The 14,634-nt window shown below is 37.0% G+C and overlaps 1 protein-coding gene across 6 annotated transcripts in view; it reads right to left on the reverse strand.

Annotated features, from left to right (window-relative positions):
- KCNIP4 (potassium voltage-gated channel interacting protein 4) overlaps positions 1–14,634 on the reverse strand; it is a 384,901-nt gene that overhangs the window by 42,914 nt on the left and 327,353 nt on the right. Inside the window, exon 2 of one of the 6 annotated variants that reach the window (XM_030947763.1) lies at positions 1,279–1,380. The exons of the other annotated variants lie outside the window; for them this stretch is intronic. Coding sequence (XP_030803623.1) covers positions 1,279–1,380 — 102 coding nt within the window. The remainder of the gene's footprint in view (positions 1–1,278; positions 1,381–14,634) is intronic. 6 annotated transcript variants of the gene reach the window in all.

Raw genomic sequence — 14,634 nt, forward strand, 5'->3', positions numbered from 1 at the left:
TTCTCTGAATTCTTTTATTGTCTAGGGCTAGATTGTTCAGGTCATGCAGCTGAAAGTAACTTATCTAGAAAGAGTTATTAACAAGTACCCCAACAGTAACTGCAGTTTTTAAGCTACCTTATTTTTAATTAAAACATATCAGCTGAAGACACCGTGAAATAAATAAATCAGTGTACATCCAGAAATTTAGCCCTTTTCATCACAAGTACTTAAGAGGAAAGCAAGCACCAGAGTTTTCTCTACAGAAGAGCATATGAAAGACAGTGAAGGGGGATAGCATAAAGAAACCCTAGATCTATACCTGTGAAGTCTTGACATTAGTAGGGGCTGTATTTCTAGTCAAGTTGCCTTTGGTTGTCCTAGATTCACTAGACATGGGGAACTGCTCTTGCAGGCCTTTTTTTTCCCTGAGATTGATTGATATGCTTTATCAGAAGGAAACAAATGGACAATTCAGCTTCTGGTTTTAGGTGCTCATATTAGAGCCTAGAATTCAGTTAAATTAATCTAGATTGAATTGGATCCAGAGAGATAGTTTAAAATCTGCTATAGGAGTCAATTTATATAGGAAGACATTGTAGTGTTATCACTATAATTAATCTCTATCTAGGAATATATATGTATCTATGTATTGATCTCTCTCTCACTCCTGCTGCCCCTCTATATTTATCTGTTACCTGCTCTGGAGAGATTTTATCAAGACATTCAGTATAATATCAGTGTGCTTTTCCTGTATATCCACATTCACATTCTTTTCAATCTCATTATTTCTTTTTCTCTCAGACACCAACTTTAAGTCCTGTTTCCTAAATAGTTTGAAGTTCTATATTCAAAACCTTCAGGGCCAATCCTTTCCTCCCAGACCAGTTATGATGGTATCCTCTGTGTATTGGATAGCAAGCACACACAGTCACGTGCATGGAAATGCCAAAAAGTTACCACTTTTCCAATACATGGAGAGCAGGTATTAAATTTAACCATGGAATCACTTGTCAACTAACTTCCAAATGATAAGTGCCAAGTGATAATCTTTGGTTATCCCCTCTGCTGCAATTGCCAAGCTCCTGTGTGGCAGACTGTGGCACAGGTCTCTTGCCATCCTACTCTGCATAGACAAATCTGTGCATTGCTACATTTTAAACCTCAATAAACCATATGATTACTTCAGCAGCTATCTCACCTCTCAAATGAGCAGTTAATGAAAGTATAATTTTTGATGCATGCAAACCTAAAAAAAAAAAAAAAAGTCAAATGAAAAAAATGAAAAATAAAACTTGCTTTGAGTAACAGGAGATGTCGTTTTGGCAGCCGAGCAGGGCAAGAGCTTCATAAGTCGCTCTTTAATGCTGCGTTTGGTACTGTTCTGAGCGTAGAGGAAACCTAAAAAATATATCATCAGGACTGTTAACAGAGGCTTGAGAACAATTTCTGTACATGCTGCAGAGTTCATCATTAGAGCAGAATGCTGATGGGAAAAGGCCAAACAGATTGCAGCCACCATGAATTGCAAAGGGCAACCAGAATTTTTGAACAGGACAACAAAATTGTTTTGGCTTTTTATCTTTCCAGCATCTTTCCAATACAGGTGACTTATTTGTCTGTGTGCATCTCTTTTAATATTCTTATAACCCACCTTAAATCATCTAACAGAGAAATGTCAGATTATTAATTTGAAACAATGGAAGGTGTGTAAAATTTTTAATGTTAAAATATTTTAAAGAATTTGCCTATTTTCTTTTGAATTTTAAGATGGAAAATAAAACCAAACCAAAATGAAATCTCAAAGATACCTTTTGTTGTCCTTTCTGGCAGACTTCTAATTCCATGGCTGAGCTTTCCCATATAATGAATTTGGCAATTGTGATAACCAATCTGGTACTTTTGCCTTTTCTGAGTAGTAAAATACCAACCATGATGTGTTGTCAGTCTCCCTTTAGTATGTGGCACTCTACATATATAAAATATAACTATTATTTATACTCTCATTAAAGACTAATTTGGCTGAATAGCTAATGTTCATGTGCTATAAAGCAGCTGAACAGCATCACCCTTATTTACTGCGATGGAAACTGTTGGAGTATATTCCTGTAAGGCCAAAACAACCATCTTATAAAAAATGGGTGATATGAGCAAGCATTGCCTGGGTGGATATTTGCTGCAAATGGCAGACTTAACACCTGTAAAACAGCTCAGTACCTGATTTATGTTCCTGAGAGAGGCAGAGCTTGGCTGGCACATTATGCAACTCCTGCACTTTTCATCTCAACTGCGTACACGGAAAAACAAACACTGCTCTATGATGGCTCTTGCCACAGCAGCCAGAGTGCAAAACAGATGGGGCAAGAGATGAAAGACACAACTGACAGGTCCTGTGCTAAGGGCACAGGCACCAGGATAATCTTTGGTTATCCCCCCTGCTGCCATTGCAGTGAATCCTGGTGTTGGAGACATGATGTAGAAGAGTTCCCAAGCCATCTTCAGTATATGCTTGTATTTGGGAACAGCAAGCAAGAAGCTTTAAGGATATTAAAACTTTGTAAACAAAAGGGAAAAAATATCAGTTCTTATATGAGTGAAACATTGAAGGAAATGAAAAAGAAATGAGAAAAACCAGGGATGACTCAGCCACAGCCTGAAAAAATCAACCAAATTTCAGCAGAGAAATTCTGCCTCTGAGTGAGCAGCAGCTCTGGTGAATACACAAAACAACCCAGTTCCAGTTCAAGGTCAGATGGACCTAAATAACTATCTCAGGAAATGTCTAAACCTTTTAATACAAATAACAAGAATGAATACCCTTTTATCCTGTAGCACCTAACCCTCAGCTCAACTCAGAAACATGGTGCAGATAAATGCATAAAATAAAATGCAGTCTGGTATCTGATGGGATCTCAAATTTCTTATTTTTAGTTTGAGCACCAAACCTGAGCCTTTAAATGGGTAGCTTGCTGTCTCAGTTGGCAGTGTCTGTTGTATCACACTATGCCTGTACTATATCTACCTGAGCATTAAAGAAATCTTTTTATCTGAAAGATTTTTTTTATTAGGAATTATTCTAGTATAGACACGATGCAGAAATATCTACAGCTATTTTATTTGTTTGAGTAAAGATTTGCAAAATTTACTATACACTTATATAATTGCATAGGTCCACGCCTATGTAATTACTGACGATGTATACAATGCTTTAAAAAACGTAAAGGGATGTATTATTTCTAAATGGTTTGAAGCTAAAAGCCTTGAGTAAATCGACAATTTTGCTACTTTTAAAACACAAAAAGCTCATGGAATTCAATGCAAGCCATATGGGCTTTGCAATAATATGATTAAGGCCAAAACCAAAATAATATATATAGAAGAAAGTAATATCAGAGGAGTGAGTAACCAAGGAGAATGGTATGGCACTGTACTCACTTCTGGCAGCTAATTTAAAATTTTGACACTGTGGTCAGGGCAGAGGTGAGGGGATTGGTTTATCTTCTCACAGTATGAGAAAACAGCATGGAAGCTTTTCATTCCTAGTGGCTGCAGTTAGTTTATTCTGCAGCTAGTGCTGTAATGATCTCCTGATCAGTACTGCAACTTTCAATGTGATTTTTCATGAGCTAAAATAAAAAAATACTTAATACAGAGAAAACATACTGCACACAGCCTATGCTGTGTCAAAACACTAAAGGTGATCATGAAGATGAAATATTTTAATAATTTCTGTGAATTCTGTACCTATTTGCAGTTTGAAACAGGTTAAGGAAAAATCTTAACCTCTAATATGAAAATTAATAAAATAGTTAATCTAATAGATTAAAATTATTTACACAGTAGGAAACTCTAATTACCAGTCCTTAAAGTGGCTGGTCATGAAGAGCTATGAAGCATCAACACACTGATAATGATGGACTGGTGCTATTTCCTTCAAATTTCTACAATGGAATATTATTAATTATCATCCTGAAAACAGATATGCAAGGGAAACTGAATTTTGCAGATTATTTTTGTTGGTTTTTTTTCCCCTCTCAATAATATGTTGACTAGAAATGTCACAGCTCCTATCCCTAACCCAGTAAGGCACAAACTCCTCTGGGCTAGATGTGAAGGTTCTTCAAATTAAGGTTAGTTCACTGGTGCTGCTTGCTTGTGGATTTAATAATCTATTTCCTTACAATGAAAATTAAACTGTGAGACACATTTTCCCCCAGAATTCACTGTGGGAGTGCCCTAGAACTCATCTCTGTATGATACCACGTGGAATTCTGGGCAACTGTCCCCAGAGGCGCTCACATTTCACCAGCAGTTCTGTAACTGGAGCACAGCTCACATATTCTCGCATCTTGGTAGCCCTGTACTGCTACCTGTGCACAGAGAGGGGGCACACAGCACCCTGTGGGAGTGTCTGCCATTTAGTATGATTTATATCTGTAATTGCAACTGTTAAATTCACCAATGACTTGAAATCCTGTGCAGAGATACTTAAACTAGAGAACTGTAGCTTATTAATAGAGGTTTAATATCAAGAGGACAACACGTACATAGGGCCAGTGCAATTTTTCCAAACTGCTGCTTTTAAAAATTGTTCTTGACCAAAATCATCCAGGTTGTTGTCATGTGTGTGCCCTAGTCACTTTTTTATCACAGTGTTGACACTGCTGGTTATTAAAAAATACAGAAATGTATAAATTTTTATAAGCTAAAAATTATAAGTGATTAATAAATGACTGTATACTTCTAATCATAAACATCTACACCTAGACTATCTTAACTCAGTGTATTTACTTTTTTCAGATAAATGATCTGGGGTTTAGAAAGAAGTACATATTATGTATTGCCCTGTTGCAGAGACAGGTCAGACTACCCCAGGAAAGACCATCTAGAAAGGAGTTTTCAGAGGCAAAATATCTCCCTTTCTAAGTGTGATTGGGGTCTTTTAAAATTCTTTGTAGTCAGCATGAAAGCGAGGGCAGGTAGGCCACTTTTTGCAGCAGTGGCAGATAAATCAGAATGCCTATCTTAAACACCCACTAAGTGCACAAGATAGACCTTGCTGTTGCTGCCCTTGCCCCCAAAGCCATGCTCGCCTCTCCTGCTTTCATCAAATACTCTCTGTTCAAAGAAGTACCCACCTCCCTCACTGCTGCCTTTTTGTAATGGGATTTAGGCGATAAATATACACAGAAGGCATAGTAATCTGAGTCCCTAAAGGTTTTTGGGGCTGGAAATCATCCTATTTAGGAGGATGTTTCTAGTTCAAAAACTAGAAACAATTCTTCCAAAAATGTCCTCCATGACTGTTAGTGAAGGACAAAAATCACATGTAAACTACCTCTTTTTTCCCCCACTCTTTTTTCTCTTCATGCTTTTTTATTTCTGTTAATTTTTTTCCTTCTCAAAGTCTCCCTCCTATATTTGGCAAAGTCAGCAGGTCACCAGGTTTAAATCTAACTCTGCTTTTTAGTCAGCAGCATTTACAATCCACGGGCCACCTCCAATGCCTTAACAGTACAACTAAGGTCCCAGTAGAGCTGGAATTTGGATTTTGTTCACCTACAGGATTTTATGTCTTCCCACAAAAAATGGGGGAAAATTCTCTTTTAGATTAGTTCTGGATGTGATATTTTTGGAAGCGATTTATCATAAGACCGAAATCTAGCCGGACAGATCATTTTTTTAAATACAAAATTTTGAAACAAAAGTGACAAGGAGTCTGAAAACCGAAAGGCAAATGCATTAAGTGGTTTCTTGACATGATGATTTACGCTTAATTTCAGCTGTATGATGGAATTTCTCTCAGGGCCTTAAGGGCTGGCAGCCCCACTAAACTGTTAATGGTTCATCACAGATGGAGTGGCAGGGGAGACAAAATGAAGTGCAGGTTTCATATTCAATGTTCAGGACTTGTGGAAGAGAGACAAATCAGGGTACATGTGCCTTCTGTGTAGTGAGCTTGGGAATAGAATGAAATTATGTACAACATAAATATTTATAAGTCTCAGCCTCAGTTCTTTGGTAGCCCCTGCCAAGGAGCTGTGTGAGTTGCCAGTAGGCTATGTGGTAGATCATCAGCAGTCTTTGACAAGCCAGGAAAAGATTCCTGACAATCTCATTTGTCTGTACACATGCACTTTATTGATTCTTCCTCTACTGACCGTAGCTTCCTGTTTTTCATTGCAATATATACCTATCAACTTCACTGACTACTAAAGCCCTTTAGATTATATCAGATCACCCACATTCACATTCACATGAACGTACTGAGTTAAAAAATGAGTGGCAGCATTTTAGGGAATATCTTAGAACTCTAATTTAAAAGTCAGCTTGCTCTCCTTCACTTTAAATTCTCTTGTACATACTGTTATAAATCAGTCTCCTGATGGCAGATGCAGATTAGGAAGTGATAGTTACACTTCTCTACCATTAAATTAGAGATCAGAGCCAATTGGAAAGGCTGGAGGCAACGGGATTTGATTGAAAATGAAGGGCAAAGAACCAGTGATCTTGTCAAAACCAGTAACTACAATTTGGCATTTGTGGGATTGTCAAAGGAAAGAGGATGAAAGAGGAGAGGATTAAGTAGTATCACTGGAGAGAAGAAATAGAGTAGATAAGCATCAAAGTATAAAAGTGATAAAGCAGAGAAATGACCATACTTTTCTCTTGACAGTCTTCATTAAATTTCCCAACTACAGCTTTATCATTCCAACCATGCCTTTCCATGATATGTATGCAGTTTTTCAATCTGAAAAACTGCTTATGTTATGAGCAGTTTCTATACAAATGCTCAATGTAAACACTATCTAAAACTGTTATAAACATCTCCAGGTGCATAAACACTGAAAATTGCAGAGAGTTTCTTCAGTGCAATACTTGAAAATGTACAAGTATGTCAAGATGACAATTAATTTAATACCACTTAACACATTTGCACACACGCTCTCTTAACCTGTGTAAAACTGAGCTGATCCCCTATGACATAGTTATACCAGAATAAGAAACATAACAGATCACTTGTTTTCTTAAGAAAAATCTCACTTGAAATGGACCATGTGAGCATATGAAAAATGCACAATAAATCAGATTTACTGCTGCACTGAAATGTGCAGTTTCCTTCCTTTTCCCTTCCTCCCTTTTGTTGATTAGAAGTTTATATCTACCTGTAAAGTATACAAATGCTCACAGAACAACCTACACCAACAGAAAGTTACTTATCTCATGGGAATCTAGAAAGAAGACAGATTAAGAAGAGGTTTTTAAGACAGATGAGAGATCATTCTCTCTGTCTCTTCACAAGCAATTTGGTGCCACAGAAATAACAAGTGATGCTGAGAAATAGCAAGTGATGCTGATGCATTGCAGATGGTTTCTGGATACAAAGAGTCAGGAAGGTAGAAACTTGAGAAACAGTGAAATGGACTCTAACACTGGGCAGACGCTTTGGGACACCTCTGTGTTGGTGTCCCTGGTCAGTGGGATGGCCCTGAGGGGCTGGCACCAGAGAGGGCACAGTGGGGGCAGTGAAAGGCCCCCCCGAGCCTTTAGCAGGTCCAAACCAGCAGCACAGACCCATAAAGAAAAGCTCTTCAAGAGACTGAATTTCTACTAATTACTAGATTGAGTTTATCAGGTTCAGTAGAGATTCATTGAGTTTTGCAGTGGAGGAAAACTAATTGATGCTTCAACTGAAATGAAGGATCTGTTCTAACCTGGAGGCTAAAAACCAATGGCACAGCGCCTGTGCTGTAAAATATGTAAGTAAAAAAGGAAAAACACCATTGTAAGAATACTAGAAAAAGCAACTGAAAAAAAAAAATAGTCTACCAAAAATGAGTGACAGAAATCAAATGGATGATATGAGTTGAGCTGGAATGAAAGAGTTCAGTAGAGAAAGGAGAAAAATTAAAAAAAGCAAAAATGCTTAAGAGGAGTTAATAATTTGAATGAAAAAGTAAAGAAATTTTAATGAAAAAGAAAGAGACCTTTCAAATATTCATTACCTCTAAATTTAGCTTTTTATCTAAACTGTGCTAATGCCATACGTGAAACATGTTCAATGCCGGACTCAGAAACTCACATTTGCCAAAGGGACAGCAGCTGGAGTCAGAGCAGGGACAGGGGTGTCCCTGGTCTGTGGTGTCACTCTCTGGCTGGAGCCAGTGGGGTCTCTGTGCCACTCACTGCAGTGGGGGGCAGTCCCAGCCACTGTGCTGGGTGTGTCCTGAGAAACACCTACAGCAGCTCCAGGGTGAGTGAGAGGCTCAGTGCCAGTGGCTGCAGCAAACCCCAGGTGTCTGGTACCACCTGCAGGGGGGAGAGGCATCTGTTTCTCCTCCAAATCCCATGTGGGGAGCGTGTTTTAACATCCCTTAACAAGCACACCGGTATTTTGTGGAGAGAAGTCTTTTCATCCTCATTAGGAAAGTTAAAGACCAAAGAGAGATACTTTTAATGAATAATTTGAGGAGGATTCCTTCATAGTGTTCACACTATTATCTAATTAAGATGAGTGGAAATAATTAACCTGCAGTGCTCCAAGCAGTCATTGTAATGTGCTTTTTAAATGTTTTATAGGAATTTAGAGAGAATTGCCACAAAATGGTGAAATTAAACCAGCTCATGCTTTTCCATTCTGCTGAACTAGTTGCTGAGTCAGCTATCACCTAGGTCAGTCAGGAATAGGTAAGTTCCAAGACTGCTCTCAAAGTCAACAGCAAATTTTCCATAGAATTCTGTAGGATTTGTCTGGAGGTTAAATTTTATATTCCATGCTTTAATTGCTAATATTTTTCTGCAAATTTTTGTGGTTTGGGTAAAGCTGATTTTGGTTGGGGCTGATGGTGACATGACACTATCTTTGCACAGAAGACACCATACCTTTCTGGCATACCAAGAGTTTCCAGTTGCTAGGCTGCTAGTCTTAAAGTGCTCCACTTTCCACTGCTAATCTGTATCCTGCTTTCAAAAAAACCCCTTTTTGACTAAGACAAAAGAGGGGCAGAAAAAAGTAATGAAGATGTTACTTTTCACTTTTGCAAAAAAAATCTAAAGAAAAAAAATTGCGCCATTCATTAAATGCTTCATTAAAAATACTATAAAGAAGAAACAGAAGAAATTGGTATCACTCCTTCCTCTTCAGCAACTAGCCTTAAAACCAAGCGTCACCTTATGTTTACATTTACATGTCCTTTGTACAGAGGTTATTTGCTGCAAAGTATTTGATGTAGTTAGATGCAGTACACCCTACTAACCAAAAATAAGAGCAGTGTTTTATTTCAAATTTTTTCTGGTTTCCTTAGGAGTGGTGCAGCTACTTTTGTAGTTTTTACAACTGTGTGTACATCTCCATCTTGAAAACCACTTCTAGGCACACAAGAGGTGACAGTCTAAGTTGGTTAGAGCATGGTGCTAATAACACCAAGGTTGTGGGTTCTTTGAATCTGTAATTAAAAACACCTGGCATGTGAGCATGATGGATTTTAGTAAGACAGATTTGTAATCAGACTGGCTAGAAGTGAAAAATATATTCTTGTCAATCCCATCCCATAAGGACCGTTGTGTAATTTGCTAAAAAATGCAGAACTTCTAGTCAATCTTCTCATCCATCTTGACTACAGTTGCATTCAGAGACTATAATTAATTTCAGATAGGCTGAAGAATTAATGGTCTGGATAGCAGTGATCATACACTGTAACTTTTTCACTAGAGTTCTAAAATTATTAATTAAAGAAGTCTCTTTGAAGCAACAAAATCTTTAAGTGGTGAACATAAGAATGTAACTGACAACAATTCCACGGCCAGTTTAAAGTTTCATAAGAATCAGGAGTCATGTATTTGCTGAAATATTATACATTATGATGCATTTGCACCACTTTGATATAATGTTAAAAAAACCCATAATTTTTTCCTCTTAGGAAAAAAAAGTCTTTGACTTGGTGGCAGACTCAAATGAATCTCTGGCTGAGGGTCCCTAGCTATTCCTCTCGTCCTTTACAGTGTTTCCCATGACAGCATGGGACTGCTTAAGAACAGCCCTTTCCCTTGCAAAACTGGTTTTATTTCCTAATGCAGCTGAGAGCACATCTCTGAAACTAATTCTTTCTGAATGCCTGGAGTAGTGATGTATTTGGGTGGGATTGAGAACAAATGCTTAACCTGGGCAAGTGCGAGCCTTCCTTGATGTCAAGTTCACATAACACTGATGTGATCTTGTTTTCTATATCACATAGCTGGAGAGAAGATGCAGCATTATTGAAGGAAGAGAAGAAAATGTTTTCCTGCTACTCCCTGCAGAAGAGAGAAGTTGGGGTATTCCAAGATACTTTCTGAGATTAGAAATTGCATTTATTGTCCTCTTTATTCAATAATGTTTTGAAAGGCATCTCTTCTATTTCAGCTGAAGGATACCATGTAAAGCAAAACCTTGAAAAGATTAACTAGCAACAGCCTGAAAATTGTTAGGTGATTATACACTGTCATAAAAATGAGATTTATCTAACGTGTGAAATATACCAAAAAAATCCAAAAACCCTATTTATTTTAGTTTTTCTACTAATTACAATGTTTTCAAGACTGGTTAATTCACAGAGCATTATGAGGTCAATTGGAGAAAAGGCTTTTGGATTTCGCCGGCCAAAAATCCTAATAAAATTTAGTTCCTTGAACAAAGAAATGTGAAATCTGGCTTAAAAAGAAACTTCGAAACCTTTGCAAAAAACGTTAGGAAAAAAGTTTCAACTGAAACTTTCCATCCTAAATGCTTTGCTAACCATTGCAAAGAACATAAAGAAGGACTAACACTGAAAGATAAAATAAACATCACTTACTGAACAAGAGTTTAAACTTCTAGGTTTTGGACAGCTCTTTAAAGATGCTCTTCTCTATGAATGAACAATTGCATGCACAGGCACACACACAAACGCTGACTGCAGCATGGTAATGCTAATAGCAACTCTTCCCTGTGGCAATTCAGGACACAAGATAGAAGAAATAAAGTACTGCAACAAGTGGGGTTTGGTTACTTCCTCCTGACTTTGTAACTTTTAAAACATGAAGTTTTCTGTGGTTGAAATGTTTTTTCAAGTGCTCAAATTCTTCTTTTTGCCTGCAGCTTCAATTTCCCCATATAAACTTCATAATTTAGTTCTCATTCTTCGTGTATTAATTACGTTCCTAGTTCTAGTATCTCCTGCACTCTGTTCAAAATCCACTACTAAGATAAAATTCCTGCCTTGACACAAACCTTTCACTCTGACATGGAGTTAGTGCTTGCTGCTCTGTAACATGGATAGACATCTCTTCCAAACTTGTCTCTCCCCATTGTTCCTCCAGCAGTAACACTCCTTTCTCATCTTAAGGAAACTCTCCACAATTTCAATATCTGTAACTCATTTAGAGTAGTTACCTTAATATAAGGTTGATGTCTCTGTTTGTTCTCTTAGTGATCTCAGCTTTTCATCTCCCAATTCTCTGAATTTCTAAGACTTTCAGAATTTCTATCTGTTCATGCACAAGGAAATGAAAACTGGACCATTCTTATTTTCCCCATCCCTTTAAACTCTTCTATTTGTGCACTGAGCTACAACTAGATCAAATTTTCAGAGAAAAGTAAAGAACTGTGAATGACATGAATAAGGGCATTTAGGGAATGCATTGCTTTGTATTTTATATTTTACTTGTATTATATTTCTGCTTTCATCAATGACTCCTTATCTATCTACTCATCACTTAGGTCCTACTATGTGTGGGAGGACAAGAACAGTAATTTATATTCACACGAGACTTACACTTGTAAATCCAAGCTGACTCTGATCCTTAGGCAATAATGTCATACAGGATGATTATAAATTACAGTATTTTTCAAAAGCTTGAAACAATCACTAAAAAAAACAAAAGAAAGACCTGTGGCAGCTACAGAACAGGAGGAAGTGCTTCATTTTAACTTCAGGCAAAGAGCTTTTGCAGTGCTCTGTCATGAGCTGCATGAAGCAAATTCTTACACTGAGACTCACAGAACTTTCAACTGTGCAGGAAGAACAAGTGCTGGGACCCCAGCTCTCATGGACCTAATTTTTGTGCTTTGAGTCAGTTATTTCCAAGCAAGTTGTACTTTGATAATCCTTGTTGGTCCCTTCCAACTCAGGATATTTTATGATTCAGCTTGTTGAAGAGGATCCTGTATCTCATTTTTCTCTTGCTTACTTGGTGTCAATCAGAAAGAAATATATCTAACTTTTGAACATGAGATCCTGGTGTAAGTCAGCTGTGGCTTACATGCTATACATAAAGTCCTTATGTCTTTTTCATTTCCTATTCCTAAATTATTTTCTAATAAGTGTTCAAGATTTTCAGCTAAACCAGTGTAAACCATGTATGACAACATGTGTCAGCTTGTGGTAAAAGGAGTGACCAAAGGAACATCAATTGATGAGTCAATAAATCTGGGAGAAAGAGTAAGTAGGAAGTCCACTGAGTGCTGCAACGCTCCCATACAGGAAACAAGGACAGACAAACTTCCAGTAGAGAAACAACTTGCCCCAAAGGTTCTATCATGAATAAAAAAAATACATCTGCAAAGTCTCTTTAGAGCAAGGGTTATTGATTTGGGAGTTCTACCAGGGCAAATCTGTTCAGTTCAGAGACTCCGCAGAGATCCTGACAAACCACACTCTTGCCATGCTAGAATAAAGTGCCCTACTGATACTGGCTTTTATCAGACCTAAAAGCACACAAATCCACTTGCTATATTTTTTACAGAAGGCTCTGATAGATGGTTGGGGTTTTTTTTAGTTTTCTTTGCCAAACCATTTCCAATCTTGACTGCAATTAAATAAAATATTTTGGACAGGTTTTTTTGTTATAGCTTGGCAATTGTCCTCAAGCTGCTCTCTTGTCTTCCAATAGCCCATCCACACATGGATATTGGCCATCTTGGGAATCTGGAAACTGTTGCCAGGAATAAACTGAAATTCCTTTTTAGTTTCTCAAGACTTCTTCAAATTATTTCTTTCCCAGTGGAACACAAAGAAGCTTTGTTTTAAAGAAATAATTTCAGATTATTTCTTCAGAATCTTTACAACATATCACTTCAGATCAATTGCCACAGTGAACTCTTTAAAGTGTGAAATGTGGAGACTTCCCAATAAGTCTCAGGCAATGTAAATAAGGCAAAAACACAAAAGGAGAGAAACAACAACATTCCTTATGGATTCTTACACATGCATGCACAAACCCATACAGCACAGTTGTCTAATGTCAGTGGCTAGAGACAGGAGCCTTGCTGTCTAAAATGAGATCTGCAAAATCTAATGGTATTTGTTGCTCAATTCAAAATCAGGTGATCAGATAGAGAAATAACCATATTAATATATGGATAAATATATATATTGTTATATAAATTCTCATAAAAAGTATGTCATACTGAGAAAAATCTGGAATGACTACACATTTTATTACTTTTTAAGTAATTTTAAAGTATTTTAAGCAATACACTAATTAAGACATGACCAAATAAATATTATAAATAGATATGCAAATATGTAGCAAATTCTTAAAAATAACAAAACAGAATGAAAAATCTTACAGCCCTTGGCATAAAATTTTCCAATTATGTTTGAATAAAGCTCTCATTTTCTGGTCTAAGGTAATTTCAGCAGAAGAAGTACTCCATCTCTTATTATGACCCTTAGATTTTCATGCAGTGAAAAGTACATTACTTCTGAGAAGGTTCCTCAATGCCTCACACCTAAGTGGTGAAAACCTATGGAAGAAAGATATGAGCAGCAGTAAGCTGTTCAATTTTCAGTCCTTTCTGCTTGTGGAATTTAACTTCAAGTAATATCTGAATACAGAAAATATAGTTCAGTGTAGGTCTTGTTTTACACAGAATATGGTGTGATTTTAACTCAATTCAGGAGAAAGTCCTGAATTCAGTTGAACAGAAACCACATTCAAAAAGATTAATATACTATTAGAAGCCATTTGCTTTGGTGTTCTGTACTACCAGTCAGTCATCAAACTGTGGTTGGTTAGTGTAGAGCATGGAATACATTAATTCCTGTGTCAAAGTTCTGTAACTAGAAAAGCCCATAAGCACTGAACAGTCCCAACACAAATCAGTAACAGAGAGTGTCTCAAGGTGTTTCACTTTGTGATCCAATGCAGAAGCTGATAAATTAATAGATATTGTTGATCTATTTAAATGAAGTGAAATAGATGAGAAGTGGATTTTAGCAATGAGATAAATTAAAAACAATGATTTGGCAAACCAGAGTACAGGAAATGAGCTATGAACAGAGTAGGTTGCTGGTAAAACTTTACAGAGACAGCTTTGGAAGAGAAACACTAGAACTAGTATCAATTATTAAGGCCTGGGAAGCAGAATTAAAACAATAACAGAGTGGAGAAACATTTGCATAGAAAGTATCTTTCCATTTCTAGTCTTGAACACATTGAGAAAATTATATGTTTGTGAATTTTTAATACAGAGCACTACCAACACTTACAGGAAGACCAACAATTTTCACTTTATCTAATAGAAATTAAGAATAATGAAAGCAATTTGGTGAAAGAAGCAGTAGGAAGGGAAGGACCCTTTTTAAATTCCTTCTCAAAAGCCCATGTACATCCAATTAATGTAATTTTATTTAC

The sequence above is a fragment of the Camarhynchus parvulus genome, chromosome 4, assembly GCF_901933205.1.
Source record: "Camarhynchus parvulus chromosome 4, STF_HiC, whole genome shotgun sequence".
Lineage (NCBI taxonomy): Eukaryota > Metazoa > Chordata > Aves > Passeriformes > Thraupidae > Camarhynchus > Camarhynchus parvulus.